Raw genomic sequence first — 20,075 nt, forward strand, 5'->3', positions numbered from 1 at the left:
ACTAATGACAATAAAAATTCCATCTATGTACGAAAATCAAATGCTTTGGAGATTGATATTTTGTATTATATACACTCTTCACTTTTGATGATGGACTAAAATATTTGGGTTTCCATTTAAAACCAAATGGATATAAAAAAGTTGATGGGCTTTGGTTGTTGCCCAAGCTGGAAAAAAGACTCAATCTTGGAGCTTTCGTTGGTTGTCTTAGGCAAGTAGGATGGTTTTGGTTAAGTCTGTGTTGGAGGCCATCTTTGCATATTGTATTTCTTTGGCCTAGATTCTTAAGGGGGTGTTGGAGGTGGCTAGGAAAATTTATTTTAAATTCTTATGCAACGGTATACAAGATCATTTTGTTTTACCTTGGGTATGTTGGAGTTGTCTAGATGTCCCAAAGCTCTTGGGGGATTGGAGCATCAAGAAAATTCCTTTCTTCTTAAATTCCCTTGCTACACAATGTGGATGAATACTCTTGTCCACTGATAGTCTTTGGAGTAGGGTGATTCTATAGAAATACATTTCTCCACTGACTTTTCTTGATTATGTTAGGGTGCCAAATAAATACAAATTAAACATTATAGTGATCTGTCGGGTTGTCCTTAACTCCTTCGGTCTAGTGGCAGATGGTTTGGCACATTGCTGGCGACAGGAAAAAATTGAGACCTGGATTAGATCCTTGGCCTGGCTGCTCTTAGGGCTTATCTCCTTCTAGATCATTTTTTTTAAGGAATCATGGCATCTTTCAATTCGCGCAAATAAATTTCCTAGCTCGGTCCATAATTTAGAAATAGGGATGGATTGATGCAAATGATATCTTCCTACAAAATCATTTTTGGGAAGCGTGGGATCATTACCTTTCTTCTCTAAGAGATTCTCACATTAGACTTTCGGCATGGGAGGATGAATTGATCTAGCAAATCACCCCTCATGGAGTATATACTCCAAAATTGGGATATCGTTATCTTGTGTTGATCCTTTGGAGATAGGGAAGGTCTAGTGGTGGAAGGCACTTTGGAATTACAAGTGTCAGTCAAAATAAAAATTGTTGGTTTGGTGGATCATGGAGCATAAATTTCCCACTTGCAAAGTATTGCAGGGTTATTTCATCACAGGAACGGGCTCGTGTGCCCTTTGCAAACAAAATATGGAATCCAATTGTCATTTGTTTATTCGTTTTTCTTTGACTGTGAAGGTGCCATATGCTAATTTCTCTTTGTTGGGGCTAGGTTGTAGCGGGGATGGAGTTTCATTTGATATAGTTTGGCATCAATGGTTTGAGAATATTGAGGGTTGGCATTTTCAGGATCTTCCTCTTATTCTATGCTAGAGGATTTGGCTTACCAACAATTTGGTTTTCTTCTTAGATATTGCTTCTTATTCGGAATAGGTGGCTATGGAGAAGCTAACAATATTTTTTTCCTATCTATAATCACATACCTCTTTGGGTGTTCGATCTATTCACATTGAAAATATTGATGTCTCTATCCCATGGGAATTTTTCGACAATGCTTCTAATGGGGAGGAGAACTCAGTGGGGGGTGAGTTTGTGCTTCATCTTTCATATAATCATAATTTCTAGGTGAGGATGGGCTTGGGTAGGGGGTCTTATAACTAGGAAAAGGTTCATTCTTATTGATCACTCATTTCTTTTGCAGTTGATCACTCACATAGTTACAATGAATTAGGGGCTCTTTATTAGTGGTTAACTAGCTTAACATGATTTAGTGCTACATAAATATTTTACTTGTTCATCTTGTGGAGGATATTCAATTCTTTATTCATATCCTCACATCATTTCATGATTCTATCTTTAGAAGGAGAGCAACAAGGTTGCTGGTGCACTTTCTAAAAATGATTTCTTTCAGATGAAAGACTCTGGTTGGTGACTCAAGTCTGGAGGCCTAAACATTTTCAGTATTATCGCTGACCCTATCTGGATGGGCTGGCGATAGCTGATATTTAATATAGTATATATGGAATTTTTATATTTTATTTTTATAATATTTTTTATGACTTATATAACATAAGTTTGTATGACATTTATATGCTACTGAATGTTCACACTGTTAACTCGGGATCATGACTATTTTTTAATGATCTAGCATAGATTTGTACTAAACCATATATTGGTATGCTAGTTATATTTTTTTAATATTTTGCCACACAAGGATTGGATAAATCATTGATGAATACACCGAAGGAGTATATACAAACATATTTTCCTTTATTATATAAATAAAAGTACAATTTGTTTTAATTATATAAATATGAATATAATTACTTATATATAATTTAACAATCAACCTCATAAGACATTAATAATATTAATTACAATATTTACTTTGGAAGTAAATATTTATGTGCTCTCTATTTTTTATATAAAACTTCTTGAAATAATAATAAATTTGGTTAATATTATTATTCAATATAAACACATTTTTTTTTGCTTTTTTTCTCCTTTCAATTTTTATTATTGAAATCATTATCTATAACATTTATTTTTTTATTTAAATCTCACTATTATATATAAAATAAATTTCCTTATTTATTTGTATGCAAAATATGTAGAAAGTATCTTAATTTAATTGATATGATTTCTCTTTTAAATATATTTATTAATTTTAATATTTAATTTAACATTTTTATTTTTTTAGGGTGGGAAAACCTATTATAATGCAGTTGTCAAACTAGGAATTAGGACAACCATTTATGGCTTCTATCTGTGAATGCAAGCTGACTCATCATTGTTATCCAAGGAAAACCACACCACCTAGAATAACCCGTTGGTGGTCCATAAGGGGGCACACTTTCACTCCTTCGAGATGCCTCTAGGTATTGGGCCATTAACCAGTTTCCTTATGTCAAAGGAAGACGAGCTCTTAGCCAAATAGAAGTCGTTTTAGGGCATATTTGAATCCCTCTTTAATTTAATTTAACATATAACATGATAATGTATTCATAATATTTATTTTTATTCCAATTTTTTTATAAGAATTTATTTCTATATTGAAAATTTCTTTAAAATGTATTTGTTTTATTTAATATAATTTATTTTAATAAAAATATTTATATTTATATTTCTTTATTTAGTTAATTTAATTATAATTTTTTAAAATAATGATATATTTTTGTTAAAATGAGATACTTGAATTATTAAATAAAAAACCCACTGGTTAGCTCTACGAAGGAGAGTCTGAACCAGGAGAGTCTGGCTCTATGAACACTTTACATTCTTAATATATGTCAAACATTATATAGCATACATGGTTTTTAGGGAAGTTAGAACCATACCCTAAGAAATAGAAACCAATTCCTATCCTAAGGTCTAGTGAAACAACTCACACTATTATAGGATTCTCCATAATCTTAAACACTCCCCCTAAATGGAGAAGGGGTTCACAAATATGCCTAACATCTCCCTAAACATTTCAAACTTAATTCTACCAAGAGGCTTAGCGAAAATGTCTGCAACATTATCACACGTTTTACAATATACAAGATGGATTTCTTTTGATTGAACTTTCTCCCTGGAAAAGTGGAATTGTGCATCAATGTGTTTAGTGTTCTTGTGAAACACAGGATTATGAACAATTTTGATTGAACTCTGGTTGTCGCATTAGATTTTTGTTGCATCTTTCTGTTCTTCCCCGACATCCTAGAGAAGTATCCCCAACGAAACTGCCTCACATGTTGTTGCACACATAGCTTGATACTCTGCTTCCACTGAAGACAAGGAAATTGTGTTCTATTTCTTGCTGCTCCATGTAATCACCCCGGATCTAATGCTGAATTCAGAGCTTGTTATGGATCTGTGGTCGTCTACATTTCCAACCCAGCTAGAATCCGTATTTCCTATTAATATAGCATTAGAAGAATCAATATAAATATTACCATAGTCTATAGTTCCTTATAGATACATTAAAACACTTTCTGCTACATTCCAATGACTCTCAATTGGTTTGGACATGTGTTGAGCTAGCACACTGACTACATAAGAAAAATATGGTCTAGTAGTGGTCAGGTAGATTAAGCTCCCAACCAGTTGTCTATAAAGTGTTGCATCTACCTCTTTAGAGCCATCCTCACTTTGAAGTTTAATGTTCTGTTGTAGTGGTACTGCTGCAGCCTTACACTGATCCATCCTGAATATTTTCAGTAGACCATTGACATACTTACCCTAGGACATAAAAGTTTGTCCTGAACCTCTCTAGATCTCAAGACCAAAACAATATCTTAATTCACCAAGGTCTTTCATTTCGAACACCTGTGACATTTGTTGCTTTATTTATTTGATTAGAGAAATAGAATAAACAGTAAGAATTAAATCATCTACATACAAAGAAATAAACACTATGTGCCCCTTTCATCTTTTATGGTATACAGATTAGGGTCATTTTTACTTCTGGTGTAACCAAGTTGTAGAGAAAATGAATCAATCTTTTCATACCAGGACTTCGGTGCTTGTTTTAGTCCATATAGAGCTTTCTTTAATCTACAGACTAAATGTTCTTTCCCTTTCTAGACAAAACCCTCAGGTTCCTCTAAATAAACCTCCTCTTTCAATTCCCCATTTAAAAATGCAGATTTTACTTCTAGTTGGTGAATCATCGAATGTTTCTTAGTAGCTAAAGCAATCAACATTATGATAGTATTTAGTTTAGCTATGGGGCAAAGGTTTCTTCATAGTCAATGCCTTCTTTTGTGAATACCCCTTTGCTGCCAATCTAGCTTTTAATTTATCTATGGTTCCATCTGCATTAATCTTGGGTTTATACAACCATTTACAACCTATGGTTTGTTTCCCCTCAAGAAGTTCAACCAGCTCCCAAGTGTTCTTTCTGATTATAGATTCATATACTTGTTCCATATATGTTTTCCATTCACTATATTCATTTGCTTCCTTATAACTAGAAGGTTCAACAACATTAATCATACTAGTTATAAAAGAATTTTCCCTGTATCTAGTAGGCAATTGAATCCGCCTACCTGATCTTCTGAGCGTTGGTGTAGCTTCTAACCCATTCTGAGTTTCCTTTCATGGACTCGGCTTGATTGTTGCATCTGAATTCTCTTCTTCTGCCTTTTCTGCTGATCATGGCCATTTCCTGTTTTTTCATTTCCTTCCACCAAGAATGGAATATCCCATTCCTCATTGCGCTTATTAGATTCATTATAAACATGCTCATGGAATATGAAATCTCTACTAACAGAAATCTTGTGAGTAGAGGGATTAAATAATTTATAAGCTTTAAATTGTGAACAATACCCTACAAAGGTACATCTGATGGCTTTTGAATCTAGTTTTCTTCTGTCTTCCTTTGGAATGTGGGCAAATGCTTTAGACCCAAATACTCTTAAATGTTTTACTACAGGCTTAAATCCATATAATGCTTCATAAGGAGTTTTAAACTCGAGACTCTTTGTAGGACTCCTATTTTTCAAATAAACTGCAGTATTTAATGCTTCAACCCAAAAACCATTCGAAAGATCCTTACCTTTCAACATGCTCCTAGCACATTCCACCAATGTTTTCTTCTTTCTTTCCGCTACTCCGTTCTGTTGAGGAGTATGGGGTACTGTGAATTGATGTAATATCCCATGGTATTTATAATACTTGGTAAGTTCCTCCTTCCTATATTCTCCCCCTTGATCGGAGCAGAGAATTTTTATGTGCTTCCCTGTTTTCTTTTCAATCATTTATATGAACTGCTTAAGGTATTCAAATGTGTGAATTTTCTTACTCATGAAATATACCCAAGAAAACTTTGTGCAGTCATCAATAAACAGTAAAAAATACAGTGCACCTCCTAATGACTTTTTTTTCATGGGTCCACAAAGGTCTGTGTGCACTAATTCAATTATGTCTCTCTGTTTCCTTTCCACTCGAATAAAGAATTATTCTCTATGCATCTTTCCTAATGTACAAGCATCAAAATCATTATGCACTTGTTTTAATATAGGAAGATCTCTTACCATTTCCTTTTTTTGAAGTAACAACAAATCATTGTAGTTGATATGACCAAATCTTTGATGCCACAACTCTTCTGTAGTCAAACTTGCTGTTGTTAAAGCTTGAACTGGTGCTGGTCTCACATCCAATTTGTATAGACCTCTTGTTCGAATTCTTGAAGCGATAGTCTTCATGCTGTCCAACAGATCTTTAATATAATAGTTAGATTTAAAATATTCAACTTTGACATCTTGATCTGTAATCATGGATACAACAATCAGATTCTTTGTCACACCGGGCACATACATGACATTATGAACATATCTTACAGTACCATTAGGTAAAATAACAGAAATTTTCCCACACCCTTTGATTTGATGACTTCTATCATCACCAAGGTAGATTTTTGCTCCGTTGTTGATTTCTTTAAAATCTTCAAACCATTTTCTATTCCCCGTCATATGTATGGATGCTCCAAAATCTACATACCAGATGTCTGCATCAAGATTCTCATCAAAGTCTACCATGAACAATCTAAAGTTTTGCACATGATTATCATTTGCGAGATGAAATGCATGTATTTTTTGCCTCTGCTGTTGTTCATGATATTTCTTCTTCCTGCACTCCTTAGCCATATGACCAATTTTTCAGCAATAAAAATAGTTAATTTCAGAGCTGTTTCTATTCGGATGCATACCTTGACTTTGATTCGGTCTTTTCTGTGGGTTTCCTCCATTTTGTTGTGGTGGATTTCCTTTTCCTTTGAAGAAGTTATTCTTTGCCATTAACGCAAGATCTGCACTTTGGGGCTTTAGAGTCAATCTTATTTCTTCTTCTTGCATTAATATTCCTATCATTTCTTCAAACTTTGGGATTGTCTCCCTCACACATATCGAAGTGATAAACATTTGGTAATCATCGGTCATACCATTCATGGTAATTGTTGCTAAATCTGCATCTACAACTACCTCACTAATATCTGCCAATTTTTTCTTCAGATCTTTGATCGTCACTATGAAGGAAGAAACTGTTTCATTCTCCTCCATATCCATGGATATAATCTTGCTCTTCAAGAACAAAAGACGATTTGTATTCCTGATCTCAAACAAACCCTTTAATACTCCCTAGATTTCGCTTGCTGATTTACATTCTCTGATATGTGATATGATGCAGTCTTTCACTGACATCTTCAGCAACGTCCTTGCTTTACCTTCTCTCTTCTCCCAATCTGGGACCGATGCTACTCCAGTTGCTAGCTTTGGCTCATCCCCATTTGCAATCGTCCAAGCACTCTGCACTTCTAGCATAGTTTGCATCTTGAATTTCCAATTCGAATAATTGGAGCCATCAAGTTTGTTATGCTCATTCAAGTATGCTTCGATTATTTGATTATTCATCTTGATGATTCAAAATAAATACTTGATAGAAAAATATGATAGATCTACCCCATATCTCTATCAAAGATAGTGTTTGCGATACAGATCTACCTAATCTATGATCAATCCAACAGATTCAACACGAACAAAGGATGCAACTTCCATTGTTCAACATGTCCTCCATGCGTCCATGTTTCCAGTTAGCCAATTCGGCATTTTCCTACAACAGGCAGGAATTATTCTGTTGGACCATGACCTCCTCAAAGATTCTCCAGCTTCTCCATGACACCAACAAGAGTTCAGTGCCCTCTCAAGCTGCAAGTGGGGCGACTGTCGGGAAAAAGACAAATCAACCCTGCAGCTTTGATACCATGTTAAAATGAGATGCTTGAATTAATAAATAAAATACTTACTGGTCTGATCTACGAAGGCGAGTCTGAAACACGATAGTCTAGCTCTGCAAAATGCTCTACATTCTCAATATACTTCAAAAATTATATAGCATACATGGCTTTTAGGGAACTTAGTACCATACCCTAAGAAATAGAAACCAGTTCCTATCCTAAGTTCTCCTGAACCAACTCACACTATTATAGGATTCTCCATTATCTTCAACAATTTTTCTCTAGGGACGTAGAATAGAAGGTGATGGGGAGCCCTGTTAAGTCATCCCATGATGTGAAAGTCATTAGTTCAAATATTCGTGGACAAAAATCTAGCCATGTTAAAAGCTGGTGTGGCCCAAACTAAGTGCGATCAATAGCTGAATTTGATAGCTTAAATTTCCTTAAGTCGCAATTTCTAAAACCTAAAGTCAAACTCGAACAACTTAAAAAACAAAACAAATAATAATATATTTTCATAAAATATGTAAATACATTTATTTTAAAAATTAATTAAAATTAAAAAAATTATTGTTATCCCATCAAACAAAATTGGCTAATTTATAAAATAAACATTCTATAATTTTTAAAAATCATTTAGAAATCAAACCACCATTTGTTAAAGAGAGCGGGCCCACGAATGTTACTAACAGAGAAACTGAACAATGATATATGCATGATAAGTATAGGACTGACATAGAAAGTGCTTTTTTTTAATTTCCATTTAAATTATCACGGATGGATTTTCTCAAATAAGAATTAGCCACTTGTATGAGCTTTTTCTGATTTGCATGATTATCAAGGGATATATCAAGAAATGTCGGTTTTTTCTTATTGGTAACTTGCAAAAGTTCACATAGGTTTAGGTTCCATGGCTTTTGACAATTATTTTTTATAAATATATTAATTTCATGGTCCATTTCTTTGGTGATGAATCCTTTGGTAACGACCTATATGGTTGTAAACCATTCTTAGGTGATAATAAGGAAACACATGATAACCACAAGGAAACAAAAATACTAATGTCATGGTCCATTTGTTTGGTGATGAATCCTTTTCGTAACCACATATATGGTTGTAAACCATTCTTAAGTGATAACAAGGAAACACATGATAATCATGGTTTGTGTAATCAAAGAAAATTGGTCCAAATCAACATGATTTTGAGTTAACAATAACATGTAGAAAATTAATGAGATAATTTGGAAACGTGACAAAACAATCAATCATTTACTAATAAGTATAGGGTTGTAATTAGGCTATGACTTCCTCGACCCTCATAATGTATTCTAAGAATGTGTAAACCTCCATATAAAAAAAATAAATCTTTCTTTTAACGATGGTAATGGGGAATGTAAATGTTTTATATTTCATTTGAGTATAATAAGCAGGGTCATAAAGACATAGTATTATTACTATTATTACTATGATGATGATTTTGTATCATTTTGGCTCGATAAAATTGTTGTTTTGCATAATTTTTGTATTTCAATTTAGGTTTTTAAAGTTATGAAAACAATGGAGAGGTTATAACTTGTAATAAATTTCTAAAGCTAATAAGTTTTGGTATGGTTTTAAAAATGGAAAAATTTATAATGATTGGAAAGTTATTTAGTGGAAAAGGACTTCAAGGTTTATTTTTTATACAAACCTTTATAACTTATCAATGTAATTGAAATAATTTTGATTCAATATTGGTTAAGCCAAGAAAATATTATCATGGATTATGCACAAAATCCTTATGGTTTTGAAGAAAATATCATCGGTGAAAATGTATTGGTTGAAAATTTAGAAACTAAGTCCAATGCTTGTAGAAACCAAACTTGGAAACTAAGCCCAATTAGTGTAGATGCCAAGAGATACCTTTACATATTATATAAATTATCAAGATTTTGAAGGTAAAATGTCAACGATACATAAAAGAAAATAAAATACTAATCAAAACTCATTGAAAGCACAACCAAATCATAAATTTGACCATGCTTCAAAGTTTAACAAATATATAACTGAAAATGGATCAAGAAGGTGTTGGCCATCCAACAAACTCCCCTCTCATTTTTCATGATATGGGCCCCACTTTGATTTATTTGTTTATTTTTTATTTTCATACCTAGATTTGAATTGTGTTGGACACCTAATCCTCTATGGGTTGGTGTAGAATGTGAATAACCATGAGAGTCCAAGAGACCTTGGGATGTGGAACCCAATGGTCACATGAATGTACTATAAATGTATATCATTGTCAAATAATAGATACAATCTCATGCTTATCTTTAATATTCTGTTGCTACCATGTGTGTGTTTAACATGGTATCAGAGCGGGCGATATCCTGCCCTGCTCATATTTGAGCCACTTGTTTTATGGCCTTTCTGTGCAGGTTAGTTTTGCCATCTATAATTTTGATGTCATTCTCAGCTTGGCGTGTAAATCGCTCCTCCTCACTATGCACCTACTCTAACGCTCTAAAATATACTTCATCCCCTTGTTTAGAAAATAAACCGTTCTGACAGGTCTGTGGATTCTCTGTCTACCTGTCTACGCCTCTGCTTTGTTTATGCAATAGTAACCTGGGTAATTTCATTGTGGTTATTCTCTGTGCACTTAAGAAATATGAATGCTGAAATTTATGTTACCCTTGCTAGACATGCACTCCATTTCTGTCTTGCCATTCTGAATCTGGTCAGTCGTTTCACTCAGCTGTTTCTCTATAATAATCTGCTAAAAAAAAATGCATTCTGGTCAGCTTGTCAGCGCTGACACAACATTTTTGTACCTTCATTCTTGTCAAGTGTTATGTTGAGTTTTCCTTCTCTCTGGTGTGTAAGGGATTGAATTTTTCTACCTTCAAAATAGGAGAAGAAATCATGCATTGGCTTTGGAAGGCTCATTGGGTCTAGGCACTGCTCATGTTCCTTTAACGCTCCCTTCTTTGCAATTAGTTGTTTCTATGAGTAGTGTGTGAAGTTCAAAGTTGTCTTTAACCTTTGTGAGCTCCAGGTCATAGATGTCATACTTCATATAATTAGCCATGGCGGCAACCAGACTGGATTTCCCAGTTCCAGGAGGACCATAAAGAAGGTACCCTCATTTCCAAGAACGGTCCACTCTGCTGTGAAACTCTTTTCCTTGCCTAAACTGGTCCAGGTCCCTTATGATCTTCTCCTTCATTGTGGGATCTAGGGCCAGAGAATCTAAATAGGAAGGATGGTTGAACAAAACCCCTCTCCATCCACTATTATTGGTATAGAGGGTTCTGATGCTCTTCAATCTCTTCAATTCAGCTGCTCTATTTGCAATGTGAACAAAATATGCTGATAAAAAAGATTTGCTTGGTCTGGCTACCTTTAGTGTAAATCTAAGCTTCTCTATCAGATCTTCCTTGCCAACCCATTGAATGTGGTGAGACCACCAAACAGTGGCTCCCTGGAAGGAATCGACCACCGCCTCACCAGAAGCGGGACCGAACTCTGTACTGCTCGAGTTCTTGGAGCGAAATACAGTCAGTTTTGGGGCGCTGCCAATGGCGTCGAGCTCAGACAAATAGAGCTCGAGGTCGTTAAACACCTCATTGGAATTGCCTCCACGACTTCCCTTAAACTCTGGAATGTCGACATAGTAATAGGGATCGAAACGATTCCCAATGTAGGACCACCAATGATTCAACCATTCTCGGAATTGTGGAGGGAGGATGCTACTGAGCAGAATGAAGAAGCCTGACAGTAACCATATTTGTGCAATTCCATTCTGTGTCATTCTAAACACCTCATTGGAATTGGCTCCATGACTTCCCTTAAACTCTGGAATGTCGACATAGTAATAGGGATCGAAACGATTCCCAATGTAGGAACACCAATGATTCAACCGTTCTCGGAATTGTGGAGGGAGGATGTTGCAGAGAAGACTAAAGAAGCCTGACAATGACCATATTTGTGCAATTCCATTATGCGTCATGCACTATTTCCTAGGACTCGAAGTTTGGAAGAAGCCAGGGGAAATTTTCCTATCTCAGGGAAAATATGTGGTGAAGATATTGGAAAGATTTGGTATGGTGGACTGCAAGCCCGTAACTACCCCGATGGAGCTTGACTTCAAAAAGTTAAGCGGTGGTGCTACTGGACCTGTTTTACGAAATGCCACCAAGTATCGTCAACTCGTCGGAGCATTAATGTTCTTAGTGAACTCCTGTCCAGACATATGCTTTGCAGTCAACACATTGAGTCAACATATGGTTGAACCTCACCACATACATTGGATTGGTGCGAAGAATTTGTTGAGATATCTTTGTGGCACAATTACTTATGGGTTAAGATACACTGCTAGAGATGTGAGACTACTTGGATATACTAATGCTAATTGGGCAGGCAGTATGGTGGATCGTAAGAGCAATTCCGAGTGCTATTTCACCTTGGGATCTACTTTGTTATCCTGGATGAGTAGGAAGAAAACGTCAGTGGCTTTGAGCAACGTCGAGGCAGAGTATATTGCCACTAGCATGGCCTCCTATGAGGCAGTCTAGTTGCGAAAGCTCTTCAGTGAGCTATTTTGATTTACATTGGATACCACCGTGATTTTGTGTGACAAACAGAGGATCTGTTTATCAAAAAATCCCGTATTTCATGATCGCTCCAAGCATATCAATATCAGGTACCGGTATATTCGAGATATGTTACAACAAGGAGCAATAAGGCTCCAACATATCGGTACAGATGAACAGGTCGTCGACATTCTAACAAAGCCCCTAGGAAAGGTCAAATTCCTGACTTTACGAGAATGAATTGGTGTCGTTCTAAGACCCTCCGATGAGGGTCAGGTATGATGTACCGAGCTCTAGAAGCTCTAGGGGGGGCACGGGGTACTTCTTGGAGTGACACATGACCACAGGGTGACTCACCATCCCTTGTTGGTGCACTTGGTACAGGGTAAAAGGTTCAACCTTCCCTGTGACACCCCGTGGCGACTATGGAACAGGATGATTAGTTCTCCTGCGGGCTTAGATGATGTGTTCTCCATGGCGACTATGGAACAAGATGATTAGTTCTCTTGTGGGCCTGGCTGATGTGTTCTCCATGGCGACTATGGAACAGGATTATTAGCTCTCCTATGGGCCTGGATGATGTGTTCTCCATGGCGATTGTGGATAGGATGATTCGCTCTCTTGTGGACAGGATGATTCACTCTCCTGTGGACAAGATGATTCACTCTTTTGTGGACAAGATGATTCGCTCTCTTGTGGATAGGATGATTTGCTCTCCTGTGGATAGGATGATTCACTCTCCTGTGGACAAGATGATTCACTCTCTTGTGGACAATATGATTCGCTCTCTTGTGGGACAATATGATTCACTCTCCTATGGATAAGATGATTCGCTCTCCTGTGGACAAGATGATTCACTCTCTTGTGGACAAGATGATTCACGCTCTTGTGGGACATGATGATTCGCTCTCCTGTGGACAGGATGATTAGTTCTCCTGTTGAGGCATCCTACCCATGTAGTCTGGGACTCATGGGAAGTACCTCTCATCTGATCAATGATCAGGGAAATGAGGATAGGGACCATAATAGAACCAAAGGAAGCATCTTTGTATCTACCGTACTCCCTATGCTAGGATGACCTTCATTGATCTAGGATCAATGAGACTGGTCTGGGACCCGTGAGAGTGGTACACACTCTGATACTGACTTCGGGTCAGTGGGGGATGGTATGATACATCCTTGATCATTTCTTCTCCTTCATAATTTGAACAAAGAAGAGCAGAGCAGAACCAAGCAAAGCAAAGAAGAGTAGAGAAAGAAGGGTCAAGCCATACAGGACAATACATTTGATGGATGGACAGCAATGACATTCTGACAGATTGTAGATGAAGTTCTCCCTAGTTGAGAGGGAGTGTTAGAATTGGAAACTAGGGCTAAACATCATGTGGGTCACCTTATTCATGGATGATAATATTTTTACTAGATTCCTCTCGTCGAGAGGTGTAGGATTGATTGAAAGATCATCTGATTCCGATAAGTATTTATGGAGATATGAATTTATTTATATTGTGGACTAATTGTCAAAGTCGGCTAGCAACTTACGTAGGTGCAGAAGCCCAACAGTCACATCTATTCAACCCCAACGTTTTGCATATAAATACAAGGAGTATTCTCCTCATTTGAACACTTCAGTCTCATCACATCTCTTTCTCTCCTGCGTCGAAAAGAGTCTCTTCTCTCTCCTACGCAGAAAGGACTCTTCTATCACATGTGTGGAAGGAAGGACGCAAAATTTAGGGATGCAAATATAGATCGGAAGTTTGACCAGCTTTTACCATCATTATCTCTATCTCTGGATTGTGCAATAGGTGAACCTGACACTCTTTGGAAGGCCACATTTTTTGGTGAAGGAATCAAGGCGCTCCGATGGTCGGTTTGCAAGATATTGACTACCCTAGTTTAGGGCTGATCTAGGGTTTGCTACTACTGATGTAAATCAGATTTTTGTACTATTTCTCTCTACTAAATTATTGAAGATAAAAGAAGATTTGATCAAAGGGTTTCCCCATATTGGTGTTTGTCCCTGGCTAGCCACGACATCTTGTGTCTCTTGTCTTGGCTTGTTTTCTATCAGTCGTTAATGTTCTCTCTGCACTTTACTTAATGCTCATGTGATTGCTAATCCATGGATAATAATAAGAAAGATAAGTAAACTGCTCTAAGCATAGAACATACCATAATTTAACAATGTGTTTAACATGGTATCAGAGTGGGCGATATCCTGCACTGCTCATATTTGAGCCAGTTGTTTTATGGCCTTTCTGTGCAGGTTAGTTCTGCAATCTATAATTTTGATGTCATTCTCAGCGTGGCGTGTAAATCACTCCTCCTCATAATGCACCTACTCTAACGCTCTAAAATCTGCTTCATCCCTTTGTTCAGAAAATAAACCGTTCTGACAGGTCTGTGGATTCTCTATCTACCTCTCTACACCTCTGCTTTGTTTATGCAATAGTAACCTTGGTGATTTCGTTGTGGTTACTCTCTGCGCACTTAAGAAATACCGATGCTGACATTTATGTTACCCTTGCCAAACTTGCACTCCATTCCAGTCTTGCCATTATGAATCTGCTCAGTAAATAATCTGCTAAAAAAAACGCCATTCTAGTTAGCTTGTCAGCGATGACACAACATTTTTGTACCTTCGTTCTTGTCAAGTGTTACGTTGAGTCTTCCTTTTCTCTGGTGTATAAGGGATTGAATTTTTTTGCCTTCAAAATAGGTGAAGAAATTGTGCATTGGCTTTGAAAGGCTCATTGGGTCTGGGCACTGCTCCTGTTCCTTTAACGCTCCCTTCTCTGCAGTTGGTTGTTTTTATGAGAAACGTGCGAAGTTCAGAGTTGTCTTTAACCTTTATGAGCTCCAGGTCATAGATGTCGTACTTCATATAATTAGCCATGGCGGCAACCAGACTGGATTTCCCAGTTCCAGGATGACTGTAAAGAAGGTACCCTCATTTCCAAGAACAGTTGACTCTGCTGTGAAACTCTTTTCCTTGCCTGAACCGATCCAAGTCCCTTATGATCTTCTCCTTCATTGTAGGATCTAGGGCCAGAGAATCTAAAGAGGAAGGATGGTTGAACAAAACCCCTCTCCATCCACTATTATTGGTATAGAGGCTTCTGGCACTCTTCAACCTCTTTAATTCAGTTGCTCTATTTGTAATGTGAACAAAACATGCTGATAAAAAAATTTGCTTGGTCTAGCTACCTTTAGTGTTCCGCTTCTATATCACATCTTCCTTGTCAACCCATTGAGTGTGGTGAGACGACTAAATAGTGTCTCCCTAGAAGGAATCGACCACCACCTCACCAGAAGCAGGAATGAACTTCGTACTTTTCGAGTTCTTGGAGTGAATTACAGTCAGTTTTTGGGCGCTGTCAAAGGCGTCGAGCTCAGAAAAGTAGAGCTCGAGGTTGTTAAACACCTCATTGGAATTAGCTCCATGACTTCCCTTAAACTCTGGAATGTTGACATAGTAATAGGGATCGAAACAATTCCCAATCTAGGACCACCAATGATTCAACCATTCTCGGAATTATGGAGGGAGGATGTTGCGGAGAACACTAAAGAAGCCTGACAGCGACCATATTTGTGCAATTCCATTATGCGTCATTCTAAACCTTTACAAAGTAATGGAGAAATGCACAAAAATAAGAATTATTTCATATGGTTTGGATGTGCAAAGACACCATAGCCAACGCGCGATACCAACGTATGCCATTTCTCACATTCCTGGTGTATACTAAGGCTTGGTAGAAATCACAATTAGTAAACCCAAGCAGAAGCAAATTTGGAGATGTTCTCTTCTGATCGTAGATGCCTAACGACTCTTGGAATTCCCTGGCCAAACAATTTTGCTCTACGCTAAAGCATTACAGTGAATAAAACTGCCTTTCAAACAAGCTTCATTCAGGCTCTTGTTTTTTGGTTTTGTTCTTAAACTCTCAGTGAACGATCTAGAATAAGATCTACAGTGCAGCCAATATCTTGTGTGCTGAAATTCTTATTTATGGACATCATGTTTAGTTTAGCATAAGAGTTATAGCATGTGGGGTTTTCAATATTTGAACTAATTTGGAGATTGGAGACTATTGAGAGCTTCTTTGTCTTGGCATTGTATTAGATTTTGGAGTGCGTTGAGGTCCTCATTGTTTTACTAATTTTTGAGGTTAATTTGTTGAAAAATGGCTATAATTGGTGAAGTATTAGAGTTCTTAAAAACTCTGATACATTCCTCTGATCATGATAAAGTAAGAATCAACAAAGTTTCTCTTGTTGACATTAGAACTTGTTTGCAAAATGCATAAGACAAGATTGAATTTTTGCAGCTTGAATCTCAGCTACAACAAGTAGAATTACAACAATGGAGTCATCATTCTAAACCTATTTTTGTTCAGAAAATTGAGACAAAAACCCATTAGCAGCAAGTCAATATTGTTGAAGTTCATTCAGAGTTAGTACCTAATGAAGCAGCAGTTGTACATGCAAATGCATAAGTGCAGTTTGCACTTTCCAAGCCCATCATTAGACCTTGGGAACAGCTTGTCCACAACAAGCATAGAACAGGTCTTGGATATGATAAGGAGATTTCCTTTCATATTCCAGACTACTCAAATCCCATCCAGTTTCAGAGTACTGGATTCCTTCATCACAGTTCACCTCCAGCTGTTGCAAATTTTACCCCTATTCCACAAAAACAGATTGTGAAATGCCAACACTGTGACTGAGTTGGCCATCTGAAAGATCACTGTTTTTATCTTCATCCATGTAAGCACTATCATAAAACCAATCATTTTTCAAACAAATGCTTCAGAAATAAACCTCCTGCAAGAACAAAGATTCATCTTGGATGGATCGCTTCTTGGCAATGGGCATCAATAGCCAAGAAGATATTCTAGTCATATGTCAGAACTTGTTCTAGAGTATTGAACAATCTTGCCATCTCACCTTGTATCTGACAAGGGGGGAGTGATGGTCATCTACAAGCTTCAAAGCCAAATCAAGAGAGCCTGAGCCACAACCTGCCACACCAGATTTAGAGTTGTAGCCAGAGACAAATATGTCCCTGAGCATGCCTTCAGTCGTTGATACATCTTCAAAGAATTGGGGACACTTCCTCTAGTAGAAGACTTTAGCTTCTTGCCAGTTTTGGAAGAGTTCTAGGAATTACATTAAGCATTCTAGAGTCGTTGGTCATCCTTAAACCATCATAGGTTGAGACCTCCCTTTCATGCTTGAAGGTTTCCCTCTTCAAAGCATTACGAGCACTTCCTCTAGCAAAAGACCTAAGATTCATGCCAGACTTGGAAGAGTTCCAGGAACTGCCCTAAGCGTTCTAGTGTTGGTGGTAATCCTTAAACCACCGCCCTTTATACCAACATTTCAAAGAGCACATTCATCCTAGTGCTGCCATGTATTTTTTCACATTTTGTATTACAGCTCTCTTCTTGGACTTATACATAACCCTTCGGATTAAGTGGGGGAATGTTGGACACCTAATCCTCTATGGGCTAGTGTAGAATGTGAACAACCATGAGAGTCCAAGAGACCTTGGGATGTGGAACCCAACGGTCACACGAATGTACTACAAATGTATATCATTGTCAAAATAATAGATACAATCTCATGCTTATCTTTAATATTTTGTTGCTACCATGTGTGTGTTTAACAAATTGAAATGATGGTAATGGTTTTGAACCATAGGCTTCGATCTGGATTGCGAGATGACTTTCATTCCATTTCATATTTGGTGTGTTATTAGCTCCAAAGAAATCAGAAACTCATCTTAAACTTCGTTGACTATGGTTGCTGGTCATTTTATTTACACGAGGTTGCTTTTTTTTTTCTATAGTAATAATAATGATCCATGTTCTTTAAGAAACTTCATCAGGTTATGAACCTATATAACCTAGGAAACATATGAATATTAAATTTTCCATTGAGTTGTATATATTCTCTTACTTTGATTCTTGGGTTAAATTTGCGTGTGAATCATAATTTTAATACATTATATAGGTCCAAAGATTATGTATTGTGCTCCCAGACCTTGTTTTAACATAGGTATACATATTTTTGGATAAGTTCGTATCCTTATGTTACAAATGTTATCATTCCATGACCTTGTGATATTATTTATCATTATTGAACTTTGGATTCATGTTTCATCGGTTCTATGGTTTGATTCAAATCGAGTTTTTTAATAATACATGGTCATGTACGTAATTTAATACTAGTATTGAAATTTCACAATGTGTTATACATTGAAATGATATGTGGTGGTGGTACATAGATCCAATGGGATTTGTGCTTAGTCAAATACCTATGTCATTGGGTGACATGGAACAAAGTATTTGAGTTGTCAACCCTGGTTATCAACACCTCTCTGCATTGTTAATTGTTTCCATAGCTTGATTTTTCAGGTCATAACTCTCCTTTAGTTGTGATTATTACTAATTGGTACATTTTGTAATGCATTTTCTAGTCATGCAATTCATGATGAAGGGTTTCACCTCTAGATCCTATGCATTTCATTTCTCTCTTCAAACTTTGCATGTTTCTCTACAAGTTGTTAGGGTTTCAAACCCTCGCTTGACACATTTTACCTCCTATTCACACATAATTCCAACCAAAATCTCACTAGCTCTTCAATTATGCTCCCCGTGATTAAAACTAAGCAAATTGGGAGTGATATTATTGAGTCATACGAAAAATATTTGACATTGTTAGAGTAGTTCGGATGGTGTTAATTTGTCAAAATATTTTAGGGTTGTAGTGACTGTTACAGATCCATTTGGTCACATCAACCCCGACTTACAGATCAGTACTATTAGGGCCCATCAAACCCTAATTCAGTTGTTACATGCCCTAAATGAAGTAAACCATTAGAATGCCTCCTTCCCAAGAGATTCCACGATTGAAATAATACAAAAACTACCTCTAAGAAGCTCAGCGCATGCAAGTCTTTATCAGGATGCACTGCAGTGTAGCCCAGTACACTACTAGGGTGCATTGCAATGCACTTGAGCCCTCTTTGGCTTGCGCTAGGCGAATTTGAGTGAAATATTCATTGGGGTTTGGAATATTCTTATCCATAGGGTGCCTCTAGAAGTTTCCTAAGGCTATCCACTCCTCTAGGCTTATAATTGGATGAGGGAGGGAGTTAAGGAACATCAATCCCTTTATCCCTTCCTCCATGGAACTAAATCCTAAGTTTGGGAGGGCATTCATTAACACCATTTATGGCATAACTTCCTTCATTCACCTATAAAAATACCACTCATCTAAGTGATCAGGGGCTAGAAATCATTCAATTATAGGGAGATGTTGTTAGTATGAGACTTGAGTTGGTTTCAAGTATTGTAATGATGTCAAAATGTCTTGCTTGTTATGAGGAGAGGATGGAATTGAACTAGAGGAGTGACACTGAATCATGCAAATTGGGTTGTAACTCTTCATTTTACTAATAAAGTGTTCAAATCTTTTTCCATATGTCTGTATTGTTAATTGATGCTTTCATATGTGTATTATGCACTTGATTCCATTTTATGTTTAATCAATAGATCATTATCATATGCTTTAATAGGTTTTTCTCTTCTGTCTGTGTGCAGGTACTTTTCAAGCAGATTAAGTATCAAAAGGAGCGATAGAATTGGTCAAGGGAGATAAGGAGTAAGTGAAAGCTTTAGGTAGGCTTCTTTACTATCTTATTTAATCTATTGGTTATAGAAAAAGTAGGGAATACTTTGCACCATTGTTCTAGACTTAGCTACTAGTCTAGGGGCTTAAGTGTTTATCCGTAGACACTAAAACTTTGCAAAAAAAATTGGTG

At 36.8% G+C, this 20,075-nt stretch overlaps 1 protein-coding gene across 1 annotated transcript; it reads right to left on the minus strand.

The window, feature by feature from the left end:
• Nucleotides 1-10,794: 10,794 nt before the first annotated feature.
• On the minus strand, nt 10,795-11,661 carry LOC149204703 (AAA-ATPase At5g57480-like). The gene has a single exon (XM_089397187.1). The coding sequence runs from the start codon at nt 11,659-11,661 to the stop codon at nt 10,795-10,797; it is 867 nt and encodes a 288-aa protein (XP_089253313.1).
• Between the last annotated feature and the right edge of the window lie 8,414 nt (nt 11,662-20,075).

The sequence above is a fragment of the Pinus tabuliformis genome, chromosome 1_2, assembly GCF_031772625.1.
Source record: "Pinus tabuliformis cultivar Carrire ecotype Pingquan chromosome 1_2, CPIR1, whole genome shotgun sequence".
Classification (NCBI taxonomy): domain Eukaryota; kingdom Viridiplantae; phylum Streptophyta; class Pinopsida; order Pinales; family Pinaceae; genus Pinus; species Pinus tabuliformis.

Coding starts and splice junctions, on each gene's coding strand:
- LOC149204703 (XM_089397187.1), bottom strand. CDS start 11,661: ATGACGCATAATGGAATTGCACAAATATGGTCATTGTCAGGCTTCTTT.